General features: G+C 54.6%; 1 protein-coding gene across 5 annotated transcripts in view; it reads left to right on the top strand.

Moving 5' to 3' along the window:
- The first annotated feature begins 6,986 nt into the window (after positions 1-6,986).
- The window catches only part of RIPOR3 (RIPOR family member 3), a 74,614-nt gene continuing 59,865 nt past the window's right edge, over positions 6,987-21,735 (top strand). The window contains exon 1 of one of the 5 annotated variants that reach the window (XM_070589446.1): positions 6,987-7,302. Coding sequence is in view for 3 of the 5 variants with exons in the window: in XM_070589444.1 (XP_070445545.1) it covers positions 8,288-8,290 (3 nt within the window). In the remaining 2 variants the exon portion in view is untranslated. Of the gene's footprint in view, positions 7,303-7,484; positions 8,291-21,735 lie in introns of those variants that run through there. The other 4 variants (XM_070589442.1, XM_070589444.1, XM_008534747.2 and 1 more) reach the window with 4 other exon arrangements.

The raw sequence follows: 21,735 nt of genomic DNA, 5'->3' as shown, positions 1-21,735 counted from the left end.
GTAATTTATAATAAAATCGTATGTATTATGTCGCTGGAAATCCTAATGAAGTAGCCAGGTGTTGAATAAAACAGGTGGAAGCCCTGGGAAGGTGACAGCTGCAAAGGCAGGCGGATCCAGGTGTGGGGCGTCGGCCGCTCAGGCGCCACAAGCACGTTGAGCGGAACTGCTGCCAGGGCTGTCGGTCCAGAATGTTGACCGGTGTAAATTCCCGAGCAGAGTAAGATCAGTTTTCTCTCGACTGACATGGTCATGGCATTCCGGGAAAATTCAGTTTGTATTAAAGCCATGCAAACGCTCTGTGTTTATGTGTAAAATGGAGTTGGGTTCTGGATTAACCAGACTTCTCCTGGGGAGGACCCCTGCCACATGCTCTCCCCTCGGCCTGGAACATTCTTCAGCTCCCCGTGCACCAGGCCCTTCACCTGGCCTTTCTGTTCGCAACTTGAAGGCACTTCCTCCAGGAAGCCTTCCTGGCTTCTTGCACAGAAAATGCTCTTTGAGACCACCCATGTGCCGCGTCACGGCATTTAATACCAATCACAATCCTGCGTTTCGTGGTTTCTTTTTATTCATGCCCTCGTCCCCACTGGACACAGACCTCGTGAGATCTGGATTTGTGACTTTCCTGTCATCATAGTCCCCGCCCTTAACCTAGAGCCTGGTGCTCAGATCTTTGCTGAGTGAATCGTATAATAGCGTTTTTTTGTCCGCCCCCTGTTGTCCTGGGAGTTCTCAGAGGGCAGGGTTCTGCCAAATTTATCTGCATCTCCAGTGCAAAAGATAGTTCTTCCTTTTATGTGGAAAACAGTGGTCAAATATTTAATGAGAGAATAGAAGCAAAATCACTATTGGGCTCCTAGTGTCCTGATCAATGAGCTAAGGACACAGTGAGAGCCGAGTGTCAGTAAACCCTCCAGAAACTGCTCTGCCAGAGGGACGGGTCACACTGGGGTTCTCCTTACGGCGGTGGGTTCAGTAGAAAACAGTCATCTTAACTGTGTTAACAATTATTTCAGCTCTAGCTGCTGTGTAGCAAACCTCCCCACAACTTCATGGCTTAGACGACAACGAGATGGTTGTTTCTCGAGATTCCAGGTTGGCCGTCTGGGTGGTTGCGCTGCTGGCCTTCTCGGGCTCACTTCTACGGTCATCCGATGACTCGACCAGGCTGGAGGGTCCTGGTGGCCGCAGTCACAGGCCCGGCAGTGGTCTGGCTGTCAGCTGAGTACCGTGGTTCCCTTCCACATGGACTTCCGTCTTCCAGGAGGCCAGCCCAGGCCTCTGCACCATTTGTGGTCTTGGGGTTCCAAGAAAGTGAAAGCCAAGACAGAAAGTGCCAGGTGAAGGCCTGGTTCAAGAGCTGACGGACCATCACTTCTGCCTCGTTCTGTTGGCAAAAGCAAGTGCCGGGCTCCGGCGGGGGACCGCATCTCCACCTCTGGTGGGAGGAGCAGGATCGGGACACTGCAGAGGACAGTGGGGCCCGGGAGGCACATCCACGGGCAAATGCACATTCCAGTGATGGAATTATAGTAATAATTCCTCATTATAGTCACGCTCCCCAGCAATCTCCCTGGAGTGTTCTCTCGGGTTCCTTGTTCTGGAATCCAGCGGGAGTGCTGGGTCTTTCTTATTGAAGGAGAGTCCTCTGGGTCCCTGAGTCTCCCCTCCGGCCTTGGCATCTCCTTGCCTGTGCCTGAAGATGGAGGTGGAGCCGGTGGAGGAGATCAGGTTGAATATGTTCTTTTCCAGATTTTGTTCGGTTTAATTTGGGGGTGGGATCTCACTTTTGCTTTGGTGAAGTCACGATTCCATTTTATTTTCTCGCCATTTGCTTTGCTTCTCTTCCAACTCAACTGCAATAAAACGTCGAGTTAATGGAGCCTTCCAGCTGGTTGTTCTGTAGATTTTACTGCCAAAGCACCTAAGGGTTGAGAGCGTTGATTCCAGAGCAAGACTCCTTGAGTTAGAATCCTGGCTCTGTCAATTACTTGCTGTGGGACCTTGGGAAAGTGACTTCACCTTCCTGTGCCTCGGTTTCCTCCTCTCTAACATGGGGACCATGATGCCTAGGATGGTTGTGGTGATGACGAAGTGAGGTAGTAACTGCAAACCACTTAGAGTGGTGAGCAGTCACCACCCCCAGACAGCCGGGAAAGGGCCCGTTCAGGGCACCGGTGCAGGTCAGGCAGACCGCCTGCAGCTTCCGCCACAGACCTTTCTCTGGGCGGAGGGGAGAGAAGCAGTTTGCAATCTCTCTTGGTATATCCGTGAAGGAGTAAAGCCAACATGTGCTGTGCCTCCTGCTCGTAACTGCGTGTCTTTCTAGCCCTCTTACTAGGTTTGTGTGCTTTCGGTATAAATTATAAATCTAAACATATGCGGGGTTTGTTTTCCCCCCAAAGCAGATTCCAACCATCATGAAACCAGCCAAACTAAATAAATTGTGCACTTAAGTCCATTGTTTCCAGCAACATGTAAACTGTTGGGTTGCAGAGAATTGCTTTGAAGAGGGCACCCCATTAGTTCTCTTAGCATCAGGGTTCAATTTAGGCCGTGCATTTCTGAAGACTTTACTAGAAATTTGTAGCAAGACAGCCATGCATGGGGGGAAGCAAAGGGCTCTTATCAAGTTATACAGGATGCATGTGGAGGGTGTTGTCATGAAAGCACAAAATAAAGCAACAGCCTGAACTCAAGGAGAGTTGCAGAATTCCGCAGCTGGGGAAGTCATTCTGGGAATGCAAAGATCGCTTTCAATGTTGTGTTTGTAAGGAAATGACAGTCACCGAGTGGAGAATGTCAGGTCCTCCGAGAAACCCTGTGGGCACTCACGTGCAGAAAACTATTTACTTAACTGGACTTGGTTCTGAAAATATTTGACTCTGGAGGGTCCCTGAGGGAGTGTGGAGGGTGTCTGGGATTTTCTTTCAGGTCAAGCCGCAGCCTTTGCTAATCCCCCCAGCTGATAAGGCTCCCAGATTTCAGGGCAGATTCATTCCTCTGCTGAACCAAGGTTTACAGCGCCGGCTGAGGCCATTCCAGAAGCTTCCCCAGCTCGACAGAGCCGGCTTCTCTCGGATGAATCTGTGCTTGGTCACAGTGGGGCGGAGGTGCCAGGAATGAGGCTTGGGGTCAGGATGAGCTGGCGGAGAAGCCCCTGAATGAGGGATCGGGATATTTATCCTCAGGAAGAATCCAGCAATTGGATGTTCTCCTCAGCGCTGAAGGTCGATCAGATTGATAAAGGAGGAAAATTCTGACGCCACTATCAGCAGGGAGATGATGCATTTACTGAGTGGGTGAGCCCGGGAGGGTGTCCCTCCTGTGAAGCTCACTCTCCCGCTTCCGGAGTGGGAGACCCCTTCGCCTCCCAGACGCTGTCCCAGCTTTCTGCAGGATGCTGGGGCACTGGAAAAGTGATGAGTCCTAAAGAACCCAGCCGGGAGTGAGGCCACCTGGGTTCCATCCGGGCTTTTCCATGAGAATTAGACAAATGGCTTGATTCAGCTGTCATGTATCAAGCACCCACTCTCTCTGGGCACTAAGTACGCAATGGTGCGCACGGCGGTGGTGGTCTTTCCCCTCAGGGGGAGGAGAAGGGTTAGAAAACAGGCAATCTTTTGCGATGAAGATGACGATGACGATGACGATGATGACAATCAGGTTTATTTAGTAGGAGCCGGCTATGTGTTAAGGGAGCGTCTATACCCTTTATGTATAAGGTCTCAATGCTTCCCAAGCTTAATGTGCGTGCTGATCACTTTGGGATCCTGTTGTTAAAATGTAGTCCGGTTCAGGAAGTCTGGAGCGAGGCCTGGGCCTCTGTGCTAACAAGCTCCCAGGATGCCCAGCCTGCTGGTCCATGGACTGCACGCTGAGTAGCAAGGTGTTATTTCATCTCATCATCACAACAACCCAACAGACACTAATGTTATCCCCATTTCACAGATGAGGAGACGGAGGCCTGGAGAGGTCAGGTGCCTTTGCCCAAGGTCACAGAGCTGGGAAATGGAGGAACCAGGATTGGACCCTGGGGCCCGTTCTTACACAGTTCTGCCGTGAGGAGGCAGCAAGCGTGCCTGGGAGAGGGGCCCCACACCCAGAGGGGGCTCCGGGACGGCTTTGGGAGAGTGCGGCTCCTGAGCTGGGTTCCAGCAGGTTAAGGGTTAAGATATTAACCAGGTGAAAGCCGGGGAGGCGGGCAGTGGGGGTTCTGCGCTGGGGCATCACAGGAGAGAGCCTGGCACATTAGGGGACTAAGGGTGCTCATTCAGGCGAGGGGGCAGAGTGGGAGGCGGGTGGACCCAGGCTCTGCAGGCCTGCGAATGTGGCCGTTTGGCCTTACCCTGAGGGCTGGAGGACAGAGTCCTCTAGAAAGATCACATACCTTTCTGTGTACTCATCCTTCCTTGGTGACACGCTTCCCTGGGGCATCCCCTTCGTTATCAAAGCCAGCGCACCACCCCACTCCCCCCGCCCCTGTCCACTCTGCCCAGCACTTTCTCTCTGGGCTGAAATGAGCACTTGGCCTTGTGGCTCTCTACCTGTCTGCCCCCCACTAGCACTCTCCTCCTTATTCCTCTCTGTCCCCGAAAGACTCAGCCTGACATGTGGGGGGATGACACCTGCCTTACTTACCTCGTGAGGATGCTGTGAGGGGAACACGGGTGGAGATGAGGACACAGTTTGAAAGTGTTGGAAATGCTGTACCATTTGGGAGGGGTGTGCCGGTGGGGGCTGTAGAGAAGATTCTGGGGCAATGGGGAGGGAGGTGGCCGCTCAGGGACTTGAGAGTTCATTTGGGGTTGTCACAGATCTCCTTGCCAGGCCACTTCTTAGCCCAGGGTCCCCACACGCCAGCAGCTCAGGCACCACCCGGACACCTCCCTCCGTCTTCATTTGCCACCTGGCTCTTATATACTTAGTATTTTTCTTTAAGTTGATTTACTTTCTCCCCTAATTTTTGTTTTGACAAATTTCAAACCTGCAGGAAAGTTGAGAGAATAGTGCCAAGAACACCCATATACCCCTCACCTGGATTCGCCAGTTTCACATTTTGCCGCACGCAGTTGCTTTCTCTCTTTCTCTCCATAGATACATTTTAAAAACAGCATGGACTTATTGTATTTTGTGAGTCCGTTAAAGATATTTAAATAAACTTTCAATTTTAGAGTAGTTTCCGATTTACAGTAAAGGTTTGCTTCCCTTCTTAACTTCTGACATTGCTATGGTACGTTTGTTGCAACTAGTAAACCAATATCGATACGTCATTATTAACTTTCCTCGTGTTTTACTAGGGTTTTGTTAGTTTTCCCTTTATCTGGTGGAGTCATTTTTAAGCTTTAAAAAATAAAAAATGGAAATGGAAAACCACGATCACTTGCCAAGCACAGTTCTAGCTAGATGCTTTTGGCTGCTGAATGGCTTTCTCTTTCTTAAAAGGGGAAACTAGGGAATGTTAGAGAGGTGTTAAAGAGTGGTTAGCCGAGACTTGCTCCCAGGGCACATGGGATCGGACAAGAATCGCCACAGGATGAACGGACTTTCCCACTGTGAGACCCAGTGCTGTGTAATGCCCAGTCCGTGTGGCACTACAGTGGTCCTGGGCACCACCCCTGGGTGGGCCCCACTTTGGGGAACCGCATGGTCTGGGTACGCCATACCCTCAGGCGGCTGGAGACCCCAAGTCTGAGGTGTCGGGAATCCACACCTGGAGGTTCCTTCTGCCCTAGAGGATGGGGGCTGAGGGGCCAGGGGCCCCACTGGCTCAGGGCTGTGAGAATGTCACTTGTTTTCTCTACAGTCATGCCCTGCTGAATCCCCAAAGCTGGGGGGCATTTGACAAGTGAAGAACAGAAGAGAGCGTGCTGGAGAATTCCACGCACAGCACGCGGGAAAGCACCTTGCGTGGAACACAGGTCGGCCTTCCTGCCGTGTCCGGGAGCTGTGGTCATGCGTGTAGCCAGTGAGCGGGAGGAAAATGGCCTGACCGAAACCGTGCTTTCTCAGCGGCCTTGGCATCATGTCTGAAGTTGTCCACACTCATTCCTTTAAAAGGGTTTCCATGTTTTATAAGTTAGAGTAGGTGACATTGTTTCCTGAAACCAAGTCATCACTTTCCAGAACTTTCTCTTCAAGTATAGACCTGCTGTCCTCATTTCCAGGAGAGCTGAGCCCACCAGAGAGTGACTCGGACGGCTCCCCTGCTCTGAGGAATCTCACTCCAATAACTCACTGTTCACTCAGGGGTCCAGACAGCTAACCGGAGGGGATCAAGCTGGAGCGTGTGCAGAGCTCCTGGGTTCGCTCCTCGGGACTGCCGTGTCTTTCTCCGCTGACGTATTACAGAATCCTCTGTGTTAGTCCAAGGAGGCAAGCGGGTAGATGACATTCTCTCTGCGTGCGGGGTGCGGTGTCCCTAGAGAAGGAAGCTGGTTGGGACACGGTATAGACGAATCCATTTCCATTTTTCGAAATGAAACGGTTATAGGTTGAGAGCTCGCCCTTAAACCTTTGCGCCTCCCCCTTTCCCAGAGGTAACGACTCAGTTTGGTTTAAACCCTTTAGGACGATTTTCCTGGCTTTAAATGTGTTTCCATAGTGTTTCATTGTGCGTGTGTGTTGAGGGGAAAGGTACACAGCCAGGGTTATACGGAATGGATCATTCTAACCATTTTCCACTCAGCATCAGCAGCACGGGTCTTGGAGACCCATCTCTGTTGTTACAGACGCAGCTCACTCTTTTTAAACTGCTGCCTGGTAAACATTAGTACGACGCTTCTGCACTCTAGTCAACTAGTCATTATTTGATGGATATTTAAACTATTTCCAATTGCTTCCTATGATAAACCTTTTTTTTTTTTTTTTTTTTTTAAGCAAACCTCTGGCTGCATGACTCCCTATGCATGTGCATAAGTGATGTTCTGGGTGGCCGCCTGTGCTCATTTCCGGTTTTCAAAGGTCTTGCCAAATTACCATTCAGAGTATGTGTCTGTGTGTGTGTGTGTGTCTGTGGGGAGAGTTGTCGGTTTCTGTTCTTTGGGGCTGTTTATTCCTGGTTTCTTGTCTGCAGCGGCCGCAGGCTGGAAGGGAGCCAAGGGGGACAGAGGGACATTCGTCTCTAGGTGTAACAGGCCGGCTGGCACCGCACGGTCCGCCTCTCCAAGGCGGCGGTCAATGGGGGCTTTGTTCCTGTGTCCATCCCTGAGCAGAATCCTAAGCCGAGATGTGCCGAGGTGACGGGAGGAGCCGTGCATTGTGACTGGACCACACCCCTTGACTCAGAGGCACCGTCAGGTTTGTAGGAGTCGTACACACACAAATGTAACAGAGGCAGGGTGGGGGTGAGCAAGCCCTGAGATAATTAGGTCGTAAAAAAGGAAAAAAAGGCAGTAAAAGAGGCTGACCACTAACATAAAGATGTGAAGGAGAAAGGCCAAGCCAATTTGCATCCTAGAAGTGGGAGGCGCAGAGGGGACGAGGGGGCTGGGGGATCCAGGGCCAGAGGAAGGGATTGCGGCGGGAGAACAGATGGGAAAGAGGGAAGAAAGGAGGGAAGGGAGACAGTGAGGGGAGGGGGACGCGAAAGTGGCAAGGTAAGAAGAAGCGGAGGCCTGGGAGGGAGGGACGGGCTGCGTCCCTGTCTGTTTGTGATTAGCACACAGCCCCGTGCAGAATGGAGTAAACAGAAACTTCCAGGCATCCCCACACCCCCTCTGAGGCAACGCAGAAATCAGATGCTCCGTGATTAACCGTGGAGAGTTCAGGACACGACCACAAACGCTGTGCGGACTTGAAATTAGCTGCCTTTTCCCAGTCCCCTTGCCAAGATGGGAGTGGGGGGTGGGACGTGCAGGGGTGGGGGCCCCGCCTGCTGGGGGCCAGCATGGACTTCTCCCTGGCGGAGCTCAGAGTGACACTGACAGGCAATCGGCTGCGTCCAGAGCTGCAGGCAGCATCCGGGACGAGCGGGGCCCCGGGCGGGCTTCCTGGAACCCCGACTCCACGGCCGCCTGCACCCTGACACCCGCCAGATAAGAGCTGGGCTGTGGTATCAGAGCCCGGCAGAGCGCCGTCCCGCAGCAGCGCAAGGAGGACGGGGGACAGCCGGCTCCGGAGGTGGGCGATCTTCCCCAGGGCCAGCGGGGCGGTTTCCCGGGTCCCAGCTCATCTCCTCGAGCCCCCAGCGGGTGGGAGCCGCGCCGGCTTTGGTGATTGAGGAAGCTGGGCTACTCCAAGAAGGAGGAGGCATGACTCGGTCCTGAACGTCCAGCGCTGCTTGATGGTGAGTGCGAAACAGCTGTTCTGCATGCAGCTGGCGGGCCCGCGTGCGTGCAGACCAGGCTCCAGAGGGAGGCCAGGCGTGAGGAGGGCAGCGCTTCCTCTCATTCCACCCTGGGGCTCCCGCAGCAGGAGGCGGCCTGCCCTGAGGCTGAGATGAGATCCCAGTCACTGGCTGTGTGGCCTTGGGCAAGTTCTTTGCCCTCTCTGGGCCTCCATTTGTCCATCTCTAGAATGGAGCGGTTGAACAAGGCGATCTTTAAGGGGCTTTTACTGTGACTGCTATTTCTGGTGTGTCGGCTGTGTGCCAGGCGCAGTGCTAGGTATTGATGAAGCTTTGGCTCAGGGAACCCCTGCAAGCCCCCAGTGGGGTAGGTGTTATTATTATTATCCCTATTGTACACTGAGCAAATGGAGGCACAGAGAAGTGAAGTGACTTGCCCAAGGTCACACAGCTGGTCCGTGGCAGAGATGAGAATCAGATCTCCGTCCTCCCGACTTTACCTTTGCTAACCTCTCCACCTCCAGCAGTCTGGAGTCTGTGTTCTGTGAGCACCCCAGGAAGCAGGGGTGAAGGAGGAGTGGGTGTCGAGGGAGCATTGCCTGTAGGAGGGAGGCAGAGAGGTTGGACGGAGGAAGCAACAGGCCGAGCAGCCTTCAGCTATTGGACTGCGCGTCATCTCGGGGTGGGGGCACACCGTCCGGGCGGGCAGGGGCTCCTGGCTTCAGTGAAGTGTCCAAGGCCGTTTACCGTCTTCGCTGCCCTGTGTGGGGGCTCCTGGGGCGTGAGAGCAGAGGGCTAACGCGAGGCAGGGGTGGAGAGAGCTGGGGGTGGGGAGAGTGGCACACGCCTCTGCTGGGTTTCGTTCCAATTTTATTTTGCCTTTTCAAAAATGTGTTTCAAATCATTCTGGGCCCCCACTGCTCGTCTGGATGAGACAGAATTGTGAAACTCACGGAGAGCTTTGCACACGCCTCCCTGGGGGAGTCACATATTGGAATTCTCGGAGGCTATTTGCATAGATGTCCCCGCAGCTGCGGTGGCAGCAGCCAAGAGATAAGATGTGATAGGCTCAGCGGTCGTCTTCCTGGCACTGAGGAGGAGGGTGCGGGTCGCATCCCAGGACCGGGAAGGGCACAGCGGCCGCGGCAGGTGGGGAGTCCCTTGGCGCCAGGCCTCTGCACAGAGACGGAGGTCCCGGTGCCCAGATGTGGCCTTGTTTCTCTCCCTTGGAAAATTCCATCCTGCAGCAGCTCTGTGCTCCTCAGGCCTCCTTCCCTTTCGGGGACTGGCTTAGGCTCTCTGCCTTGGGCTCGAGTGGAGGCCTGAGCGGTGGTCCCAGCTCTAAGGCGGTCAGCTTGTCCCAGAAACCCCTGTAGTCCTGGGAAAACCGGGACGGTTGGTCACCCTGCCTGGTTCTGCCCTTGATTTTTTTTTTTTCTCTTTGTCGCCTTGAGCAAGTCACTTCCCTCTGCTTGGGCTCTGTTTCCTCATCAGTAAATCGAAGGGATTATTTCAGGAAATCTGGAAAGTCTCTGCAGCTCTAACTTTCTGTGACCAGTGGGAGAGCACTTAGGCTCTAGGGGGGGGAGGGTGTCTGAGAGAGGACACCCCCTGAGCCCCACAGCGCGTCAGGGAGATGCCAGAGGAGGCTGGAATCAAGGTGGGCTTGAGGAAGTGACCGATGGCCTGCAGAGCCACGTCGCTGACCTCCGAGGTAGCGGTCCGGACCCCGAGAGCTTCTGAAAGACCTAAGGAATCGCTGAGAGTGCGGCCGGGCTCGCATTAGGTTCTGTGTGGAGTGACCTAACCCAGATGTCCGCTGGATACAGAGCCCTCACCTTCTGGTCCGTGGACGCTCAGCACCCGCCAGCGTCCCAGTTCTTTGTGGGGGGCTCCCACGGGGGTCTCACCTGTGCTCACACACTGCTCTCTCGTCCTGCTCGTCCTCTCCTGCTTCCTCTTGCCTCTGTCCCCAAGGCCACTCGGAGAATCTGCTCTGTTGCCACTGCCCGGCCTGAGCTCTCCCGAAGCTCCCCCTTTACAGTGCCAGCTGCTCTGGGTCCCGGGCAGAGGTGGAGGGAACCCGTCCTCCCCAAGTCAGGGCATGCTTTGCTGGTGGTCCCTACGCTGTGGTATGCAGCAGCCAGCATGTACTGTCACACGAAAGCCCATTGTCAAATTTGCAGGAATTCGGTGAACTGGTTGTCAAACAGAGCCGTTGTTAAAAATTAAACTTCATAAACTTATAATTAAATTACATTAAAAACAAAGGGAATAAGTACTCAAAACTCATCACTTTCTTTACTTTTCTTTTTTTTTTGCTGAGGAAGATTCACCCTGAGCTAACATCTGTGCCCGTCTTCCTCTGTGTTGTATGTGGGACGCTGCCTCCGCATGGCCACTGACGAGGGGTGTAGGTCCATGCCTGGGAACCGAACCCAGGCTGCTGAAGTGGAGCGCACTGAACTTAACCACCAGGCCAGGGGGCCGGCCCCTAGCACTGCCCGTTTTTTAAACTACATTCTGCTATTACCTGTGCTCCTGAGGTTATTTGCACCTGTTGTAACTGTCTGGTGGAAATGCTCTATAGCGGTTGCTGTCGCGCATCTCTTCCCAATTCCTTTTTTAGCAACTTCAAGCTGGTAGCCTGCAGTCAGCCACGGTGGAAGTATTTATAGGTGGGATTTGGCAAACAGACCGCTCAGGGCTCGATTTATTGTTTTGTTGACTGTCTAGCTGGGAAAGTGAGGCAGAAAAAGTTAATGACGCAGATTAAACATAGAAGCGTGTCGCCTCTGTAGCTTTCCATTGTGAACAGCACCAAAAGTCCAGGCAGCTGCTCACGTCAGTGGCACACGAGTCAAGCTCCGACGTCACTCTCTGTGGCGTCGCTTTCGTCTTACTCCTCAGAGTGGAGGAAAATGTCAACCGGCGTCCCTGAAGAGCCACCCTCGCTCGCCAGTTATAACCATGGGGTGACAGCAGATACAAGAGTTGGGGGCAAAGATCAACAATATCGTTCTGCGCGAATCAGTTGATCACATTAAATTTACAAAAGGGGTATTGTAACTTTTATTTTTGTTTGTAAGTTGCGTGCTACACATCCGTTACGTCAATGCAGTCCATAGCAAACCTGAGTATGTATGTGTGCATGCGTGTGCGTGGGTATGTGCATATATTTGTATGGACACACATGCACACCTGTGTGCGCGCGCACACACACACACACACACACACACACACACACACACGCTTGTCCCTGGACAGCTGGTTGCTAAGCCTTTACCAGCGCAGCACTGGCCCCATAGCATATAGGACCCTTGTGCCCAGGGTCTCGGAAATGCTATTATGGACCCTCCCCAGCCATCACCCAAAGGGAGTCAAACTCTGGGCATTGGGGCCTTGGACACAAAGCCCCAGACTTCCTCCTCTCAACTGAACAAACCTGCAGTCCACCCCCCCTCCCGCTCTGGGCGTTGGAAGGATGCAGAGGTCGGGTCGGGGATGGAAGATGTTGCCTGCGCCGGCAGCATCCGGGCGCCACCTCCGGCAGCGACCAGGGCCCTGGGCCTCGCTCTTCGTCGCATTCTCCGTCTCCACACGCTCGTCGCAGTGGCAGCTCCTTGTTGATTCCATTTCATGTCAGGTCTCACTCCTGTCATCCTTTATTCTCACGTGCGGCACGCGATTCTCTAATGGAAACGGCGTCTTGGAACGAGTAGAAGGAACAGCTGAGCCAAACCTATAGGAAAGTTAAGACAACTTTCTATTTTTAGAAACCCTGGGAGCCAGGTGGGCCCTTTCCAGTTCTCGCAAGCCAGCAAGCACGAGAGGAAAATATTTCTCATTCCCAAGTTCTGCCTCTCCTCCAGTCGAGGCCGAGGAGGAGGCCCAGGTGGGGACATTGGCTAAGGGAAGTGCATCTGTGATGGCCAGGAGGGAGCCACGCCCACAGCGAATTTTAGAAAGAACTAAAAATGGGTTTTATTATTATTTTATTTTACACGGTAGGAAGGGCGATCCCGAGTTTACATCTCAGGGCTTCCCGACCCCGGGAACCCCTGTGAGGAGGCAGGCGGCTCTTCCTCCAGAGCATCCATCACTCATTTTCATATTTTTCTTTTTTTGTAATTTTAACTTTCAAAAATGAGATCATTCTTGGGGCCGGCCCCGTGGCACAGCGGTTAAGTGCGCACGTTCTGCTTCGGCGGCCGGGGGTTCACTGGTTCAGATCCCGGGTGCAGACATGACACCACTTGGCACACCATGCTGTGGTAGGCGTCCCACATATAAAGAGGAGGAGGATGGGCATGGATGTTAGCTCAGGGCCAGTCTTCCTCAGCAAAAAGAGGAGAGTTGGCAGCAGTTAGCTCAGGGCTAATCTTCCTCAAAAAAAAAAAAAAAAGATCATTCTTTCCTTCGATTCTGCATCGTCCTTTATTCCCCTGGCAATGTGTCCTGGGCGTTTGCCCTCTTGTGCGTGGAGCGAAACCATTCCTTTCTGAGCCTGTGTAACGGAAGTCCCAGCAGTTTGTAAGACAGGATCTGTTTTGATAACCACATCTCTGCTTTCTAAGCAGGTCTCGAACTTTCTTGACTCCAAAACACACAAGGAGAGCCCAGCTGCTTCCACTTTTCAGTAAAAAAGAAATTCTGTGGCCTCTCCCCTCAACCTGTATCTGGAAGCTGACGGCTTCCCATCACCTCCTCTGCCCCACCCTGGTCCGCATGGCCTCCATCTCTGGACTGTTGTAGCTGCCTCCTCGCTGGTGTCTCTGCTTCTCCTCTTGCCTCTCTGCCAGTCTGTTCTCCACCTGCAGTCAGTGGGGTCCTGTCTCTCCTCTGCTCAGGACACCCTCTTCCCCCGAGCCCCGGCTCCCACCTCACCCAGAGTAAAAAGCAAAGTTGTCGCCACGCCCACAAGGCCCTGTGGCATCCAGACCTCATCTCCCCTGCTCCGCCCCTTGCCACACTTGTTCTTAGTTGTGCCAGGCACAGTCCTGCCTCAGGGCCTTTGCACTTGATCTCCCCCTGCCTGGGACACTCACTCTTCAGATCTCCACATGGCTCTCTCCTGACCACTTGTCATCATCCAACATACTATATATTTTTCTTTCCTTGATGTCCTCTACTAGAATGTGAGTTTCCTGAGGGCAGCGATTTTTTTTTTGCCTGTCGTTCAGTGCTGCATCCCATAATAGGCACTCAATAAATGCTGGTTGGCACAGAGTAGGCACTCACTACTTGTGGAAATATTTGCTTTGCTGTGTTGCCAAGGGTGACGAGGCAGCCGGACTGTTTGGGAGAGCCCTGCATTAGGGTAGCTGGGGGCTGCCAGCCCCACACCGCCTCTCACTGATAAACGCCACGTTCACTAGGCCGTGCAAACTCGAGACGTGCCCGGCTGCTCGTGTAACGACGAGAGTCTGTGGGGCTGTGCGTCACCAATGTGGCTGGTGGACCACGGGAGGGGCTCCCCTGCCCAGCCCAGGCCCAGTTCCGGCCCTTCGTTGGCCCGGTGCTCACCCCTCTCGTCTGTGTCGGGTGGGCTCGGGGGTCAGGCAGATTATGGGACGTGGATTCTGACGTGTTGCCGTGTCATCCCGTGAGCTGAAACCTCCACGGAAGAGCGTGCCCCGCGCCGCCAGCCAGACCCTCTCCGCGGGCAGAAGGGGCGGGGGGGACCCCGCGGGTGGACGCGTGGGTGGCTGTGTGCTTCCTCCGAAGGCCACATCCGACACCCCACCCACCAGGGACCAAATAGGCTCGTGCCCTGCCAACAGCAGAGGGGACGGCCGAGCCCCTCCTTAGGGTCCTGGTCCCAAATCCCGAGGTCTCCTCAGACCTCAGGACGTGGCCCCAGGTGGATGGATGAGTCACGGTCTCGTCGGGACAGTGAAAGGGGCGCCTGAGAGGCCCCTCGCCCCTCCACCCGACCCTCGCACTGTGTCGCGGAAGGACCTTGCTTTATGCGCTTCGCGGATATTGTGTTTTTTACAAACCGAGGGTTTGTGGCCAGGCCGTGTCCAGCCGGTCTGTCAGCACTGAGGGTTCAGGGGGTGGTTAGCACTTTTTTAGCAATAATGTATTTTTAAATTAACGTATGCACATTGTTGTTTTAGACATAATGCTCTCGCTCACCTAGAAGACTGCAGGATAGTGTCAACATAAGTTTTGTCTGCACGGGAAAGCAGGACGTGTCGTGACTCACTTTATGGCAGTGGTTTGGAACCGAATCTGCACTATTTCTAAAGTATGCCTGTATTTATGCAATAAAAGACACCTGGACCCACCCCCCAGTCTGAGCACGACAGCTTTGACCATCATGTTATCCACCTCTGTGCTCCTTATGTGCGGTGGATGCTGCCATCTTTCTCTTGCTTTTCCAAAAACTGTGGTCAATATACATAATGTAAAATTTACCATTTTAACCATTTTCAAGTATACCGTTCAGTGGTATTAAGTACCTTTATAATGTCGTGCAACCATCACCATCATCCGTCTCCAGAACTTTTTCATCATCCTGCTTTCCATTGATTAAAAAAAATACTTTTATTGCTTACATGTATATGCCCAAATAATATGCTATTACTTTTACTTATTTTTGAACTTTACAACAAGATACTGTATGTTCTCTTGTGGCACTTGTGTTTTCAGAAAGCCTTTTATCTCTAAAATTCATCCACGTGGTTGCGTATAGCTTGTTGACCATTCATTTTCACTGCTGCATACTATTCCACTCTGTACCAGAGTTCATTTTCCCTGTCTATGGGCATTTGGGTTGTTTCCACTGGTCTGTTTGCTCTCACAAACGGTACAGCTTTGAGTGTTCTTGCACCTGTCCTAGTACCTACATGCTGGCATGTATGTCAGAGGTGCAGCCAGGGTAGAAATTGCTGGGTCGTGGGGAATATGAAATAATATACTGAACTATTTTCCTATGTGGCTGTACCAATTCTCACAAAACCTTCCACCACATAGCGTCATATGTCTCACTTTTTGCCGCTTGAATGAGTAGAATTTCCCCTGGACCTCGCCTGCCACCATCACAGACAGGCCTGGCTGCCATTAACTGTGTCTCCAGGTCTGAGAATATCTGAAAGCCTTGAACAGGCCGTGGGTTCGTGCTGTCGCACATCTTTGTCGTATGGCTGCTCCTGCAGCGAAGGAGCCTGGCAGCTGTGCTACAGGAAGGAACACACAGAGTGGGGAAGAAAGACCTTGCCCTGCAGCATCGACCTCTCCTTCCCGCCCTCTGACCGCCATGGTTTAGTCTGGTTCTTACCGCGAGGCAGAGCCGTGTGGTGGTGGGAGGGCCGATCCTGACCTTGTCACAGGCACTGATCCGTGCACTTTCCACCAATTGCTGCTAATTCATGCAATCCTCAGACCCCACAAACTGAAGTCCTCTTACTAGCCCCACTTCACGGATGTGGAAACTAAGGAACAGAGAGGTTAGGTGACTTGCCCAAAATCACACAGATAGTAAATGGCAGAGCTGGGTTTGACTCCAGCTCGTCTGGCTTCCTCTGGAGTTTATGTCACCTCTGGATAGAGCCAAGCCATGAAGTGTCGCAAGCTCCTCAGTCCTACGGACTTGGATTCAAATCCTGGATCTCTTACTACCGTGCTGTGTGACTTCGGGCAGGTTACTTCACTTCTCTGTACCTCTAAAATGGCAAGAGCTCTCTTTTCCAGCAGCCTCATTAAGTGCTTTTTTCTTGTGTCTTATTGTTTCTTGTCGAGCTGGATGCCCGTTCCTGAAACATCCCTGGAATATGCTCGTTGGCTTGAGCTGCCAGGGCCCATCCCCGGAGCGGAAGGGGGACCAATTCTGCCCCAAAGCCAACTGCTGTGCCTGGGAGGGAGATGTGTTGCTGGGCAACGGGTGGGCACATGTGCACTCCAGGCTGGGCTGGCTTGGACCATTGACCTTTGTGACCACAGGACTGAGAAACAGGCTGACCGGCTTGGGTGGCGACCAGCACAGGCCGCCTCTGGCCTTGTCCGTGTGAGGCCAATGGCCGTGCGAGCGTCGGTGCACACGGCGTGTCTGGAATACCTATTCCGAAGGGTGATTCCCAAGGATGGAGCATGTTTGGACTTTTTGGGGGGGAAAATTCCATTTCTGTTGCCAATTAGTTCTGCTTGAGAACAGCTCTTCTCAACACCAACACGCTGGCTGCCCAGGCTTGCGTTCTGTTGATCAGCTCTAAGTGGGGAAAAAAGTGGCTTTTCTTTCCTTCCTCCACCCCCAACCATGAAACCTGGCTGTTCGTGATGAAAGGGGTCGTGCGGATCCTTCAGTTTTCCTCGTCATGACTCCAGGAAAGGCTACGAAAATAATCAGTGGGCCCCGCTGGCCATAACTGAGTGTGGGGCGAAGCTGGCTACCCCAGCGTCTGGGCGACCAGCATCCGACTCAGATGGCGGAGGTTCCGTCACTTCTCTGCTAATTCCACCTGCTCCCCGGCCGGCGCAGGGTGGGAAGCGCTGAGGGTTGTCTGTCTGCTTCTCTTCTTTCCGGGGTTCCAGGGGGGTCCTGGCGGAGGGACCCTGGACAAGACGGTGAAGCCGGGTGGCCGGACGGCAGCATGGATCCGAGCGGGCTGCTGACGCCCACAGCCTGCGCGGAATCCCAGCTCTGCCGCTTACAGCCGCGAGCTTTGGGCTCGGGACTCGACCTCCGGGTGCCTCAGTTTCCTTATTTTACAGTGATGGTAGTGGCCACTCCTCTTGAGAGCGATGTTAGGATCAAAGGAGTCCCTGTGCTTGGGAGAGGCCCTGAGCACGTGTCATGTCCTGTGCAAACGTCAGCCTTCAGTGTTGACGCGCCACCCTCCCCTCTGCCTCTGCTGACACTTGAGTCGTACGTGGTTGTGCCCACGTATCTTAACCTGGTCCCCTGGTGATGGACATGGGGTAGGTTCCAGTCTTTTGTGATTGTAAATAATGCTGCATTGAATAATCTCTGGCTTTGCGTACCCCACCCCACCCCCCTGCCAAGGTTTGTGAACTCCACGATAACCTTGGCTCTGCACTTTCCTTCCTGGGGCCTGCAGAATGAGAGGCGTGCGGGCGAAGGGCCAGCCCTGGCCTGGCATGCAGACGGGCCTGTGGGGTGGGGTGGGGCTCTCCCCAAGCCTGGCAGGACAGATTCCTCTCGAATCCCTCAGGGGAGCGAGGCACCCCGGGGTGAGTTTCAGAAGGTTGGGGCCAGGGCCATCCAGCCCCCAGGTTCCTGGCAAACGCCCTGAGGTGGTCTGGAGAGAGGAAATTTGTGCCACGGAGGTTCTGCCCATTCGTTGTGATCCTCTTCCTCCAGGAAGCCCCCTGGGATCTCGGCTCCAACACCCTTGGCTGTCTCTGCACGGATTTAGCACTGTGGTACCCAGCTACGATCTGAGAGGGCAAAACCTTAAATGTGGGTCAGGAAGACTGGATTTGGGTCCTAAGTTCTTAGCGCTCCTGCTCACATAACCCCCTGCACCTCCCCGTCGAATATAATAACAGTCGGATAATAATAATAATAATGGCAACAACTTCTCAGGAGGGTCTCGGGAGGTCTCGGCGATGAAACGGTGTGAAGCGTTTGACCCTGTGTCGGGCATGAGAAATACAAGCTCGCATTAGGAATGTCACGTCTGTGGGAGGAGCCGGTCACCCGCGGGGCTGTTGGTCCTTGCCGGCAGCAGCGTCTGCAGAGGGTGAAGGGCGTCCCACCTAACTGTGTGGCCTTGGGCAGGTCGTATGCCCTCTGAACTGCGTTTTCTCTCAACAATGGGGATTCTGGGGCTGGCCCCGTGGCCGAGTTAAGTTCGCGCACTCCGCGGCAGGCGACCCAGTGTTTCGTTGGTTCGAATCCTGGGCGCGGACATGGCACTGCTCATCAAACCACGCTGAGGCGGTGTCCCACATGCCACAACTAGAAGGACCCACAACGAAGAATATACAACTATGTACCGGGGGGCTTTGGGGAGGAAAAGGAAAAAATAAAATCTTAAAAAAAAAAATTGTTAAAAAAAAAAAAGGGGGTTCTGATGATATGTATCGTGCAGGTTTGTTGTGAGAATTAAACGCGGCAGAGCACGAAATGCTTCCGACCAGCGAACGCTCAGTCAGTGGTGGCTGTTGCTGACGTTGTTGATCTCGAGGGTTAACCGTTGTATACGTCCTCCCAGAAACTGGCACAGCGTCGTGCACGCAGTTGGCGCCGAGTGAATACAGATGGAGTGACCGACAGGGCCACGTCCACTTGTTATAAAGTTGGGTCTGGGGGAGGGAGATGGAGGGACCCATTTCTCACGTTGTTGACCCCTCAGGGAGCACAGAGGCTGCGACCTTACCTGCGGGTGTGGCATCTGCTGCAGCTGGAGTCTGTGAGATGATGGACCGGGCATTGTCAGCACCATTTTACAGACAAGAAAACCGGGGCCCAGAGAGGGGAGGGCCTGCCCCTCGCCCCACGGCCAGCACGCGGCTCGGCAGGAGCCCACAGTGTGCTTCACTCTGACGCTCAGCCCCGGGCAGGAAATGGACCTCGGGGGCAAGATACAGTGTCCTCTGTGGCCAGAGAGGGCCCTTGCACATTTCTGACATTTTTGCATCTTGGGACAAGGGTTGAAGAAACTCAGAAGAACTGTTCCCATTTCCTGGTGGAAAAACCCGGTGGCCTGGGCAGGGATCTTTGCGGTGGGGCTGCATCGGAAGCGCGTTTTGACTGTCTTTTGCCCCTCTCCCCACCCTCCTGCTCAGCAGCCATTGTCGAAAACCTGGAGGGGGTCAATCCAGGGATGACCTCCGGGACTGTTGGAGGGTATCCAGCAGGCCAGGGGGCTCCTGCTCCCTTCACGCTGGCCCCGGTCCCCGCCCCGTGGCTGTCGGGCTGGCCCTGCATGAGTGAACGAATGAATGAGCAGTTGGTCTCTCGCCTCCACGGGACCTTCCTCCCTGTGTCCCCTCCTCCTCTTGCAAGGACATCAGTCATTGGATTTAGGGCCACCCTGATCCACTGTGACCTCGTCTTCACTAATTACATTTGCAAAGATTCTGTTTCCAAATAAGGTCACGTTTAAATCTCTGGATAGACATGAATTTGAGGGGACTCTGGTCAACTCGCGACACCACCTGATAAATATTAGCTGTTATCGACACTCCTCTGACTGCAGGATTTATGCAGCACGGACCGTGTGCCCGCACTTTTCTGAGTTCCTGTCATTCCTGCCCCCGTTTTCCCGTCTCCACGATCTTGTGAAGTGGGTTCTCTGAGTACCTCTGGTTGAGGCCCAGAGAGGTGGACGGACTTGCCCCAGATCACAGGGCTGGTAAACAGCAAATCTGGGGTTCAGACTCCAAAGCAGGCACGGTTTCAAGACCCTCCAGTGCCAACCCCGGAGTTAGAGTCGCCGTGCTTTCTGTCCCAGAATCCCAGCCGTCTGAGGGGTGCCCTCTCCAGACCTGGGCTCTCTCCAGATACATCTGCCCCAAAGAGGCTCTAAAAAGGGGGAGAGAGGAATCCTGTCCCGATCGCGGTTACACGAAGGTGCGTTCTCCCGCAGATCGGCGTGCCCGGCTCTCCCGCGCTGTCAGCGCACCGGAGGCGTGCCTTTCATCCCTGACATCTGGCAATGTTTGAGGAGTCTTGACTTGGGGCTACAAATCGAGAACTGGTCCATTAAGGTGTGATTTATTCGTCATCCAGACAACGCTGTTAAATGTCTGCAGAGTGATTCACTCTGTCGGGTTTGCAAGCCCCGACTTCTGGGGCTCGGCCTGGCGAAGTCCCTGGCGGGGTGAGGCTGATGCTCTGACGGTGAGGGGCGGGCGGGCCTGGTGGGTGGTCGGGGCCTGACAGGGATGGTGAATGTGCGGCCAGAGGGGGCACGTGGTCCGCCTTCGAGCACGCCTGTCGCGGCCGTGGAATCGCAGGCTTGGCTAACGGGAGGCGTGCGAGCAGGAGCCTTGGAGCCCTGGGCTCAGAGTCTGGAACGAGAGGTTGTCGTTTCCAACAACTGGGGTTCTGGGGCCAGGAAATAGTTGCTCTGTCAGCAGGGAGGGCCAGGCGCCTTCTCCTCGCCAGCCAGCAGGCGGGAGGCCCCCGGGGAGATCAGGGGCTCCCCTGAGGACACATCCAGCCTGCAGAACCTCGCGGGGGGCCGGGGGGCTGGCGAGTTTGTAGGAGCCAGACACGTGGCCCAGGGCGCTGATCCGACGCCAACTGCCTGCGTTCACGTCCTGCCTCCCCCGCGGGCCGGCCAGGCCTTGGATTGCTTTTCTGTAGAACAGAGATGGTGACGGAACCTCCTTGGGGCTGGCAGGGACTCCCTGAGCTAAGGGCACAGAGCGAGTTCTCATTAATTCCAGCCTTGTCGTCATGACGATGACGTGGCGTGGTGCGCTGGTGGTGCACGTGGAAGGGCCAAGGCCCGGGACAAGAGAGGAGTGGACGGCAGCTTCTGGCTGGGGGTCTGGGGCCAGGCTCCCGACTTGCCCGATGCACACAGGGCAGGAACCTTCTCCTAGGGCCCGTCCCTCAGGGCAATTGGGGGGCCAGTGCTGATGCTGGTTGTCACCCAGGTTGGGCAGCCGTGTACCCAGCATCCAAGAAGCTGTGGGGTCAGCTGGAGTGGGGGGGACCCAGGAGGAAGGCCGGGGCTACCCCCAAACCACGCCCCACTACAGGGGAGTTGCCCGTGGGCTGGCAACCGGTCTCTCCGCCTGTGGACATCAAGGATCTGGTTCACATCGCCACCTTAGGATGGAGGAAGGATGGACAATGGCCATGTGGCCCTTCTGCTCAGGTGGCTCCTACTCCGCATGAGAGGGGGGCCAGACGTGCACCTCTGCGGGCACGCAAGCCTGCGGTGGTGGGTGGTGGGTGGGGAAAGTGTCGAGTCTGAGCACAGCCTCCGGGTCAGAGGTGGGCAGCATGGCAGGTCCAGCTCAGTTTGGGGGTCACGTAGACCTGGGGCGGGGAGCCCTGGACATCCTGATGTTAAGGCTCCCAGGGCCTGTGATGTGCATCCAGGTCGACAGTCTCTGCTGCTGACTCGGAGTCAGGGGTCTGTTACCAGGTGAAGGCTGAGCCTGACCCCTCCCCTTGTCCCCATCACCCCCAGCACGGACTGCCTGGGAGCCGTGGCCAGGCCGTGCTTTTCGTGCCAGCTGGCAGGGGCTCTCCCACAAGCGTCAGTTTCTGGAGCTATCAGTGCTGTGGCCAACGGCTTGTCTGTCTCCACGGCGCCAAGCCCGGCCAGCTTTTGGGGAACATATTCCATGATGAAGGGACGGAAGAACGCAGCGTGGGGGTGGCCGAGTGGAGGGCAAAGGATGCTGGGTGTCCTGGCCGTAGGCTGGTCCTCGGAAACCCCAGGAGGAACTGGCTGGGGCAAAGTGAGGAGGGCCGTAGGGCTTCCCCTGGGGGAGGGACCTTCCCCGGGGACTTG

The sequence above is a fragment of the Equus przewalskii genome, chromosome 21 (assembly GCF_037783145.1).
Source record: "Equus przewalskii isolate Varuska chromosome 21, EquPr2, whole genome shotgun sequence".
NCBI classification, from domain to species: Eukaryota; Metazoa; Chordata; class Mammalia; order Perissodactyla; family Equidae; genus Equus; species Equus przewalskii.
This window is presented reverse-complemented; position numbering and strand designations above follow the sequence as displayed.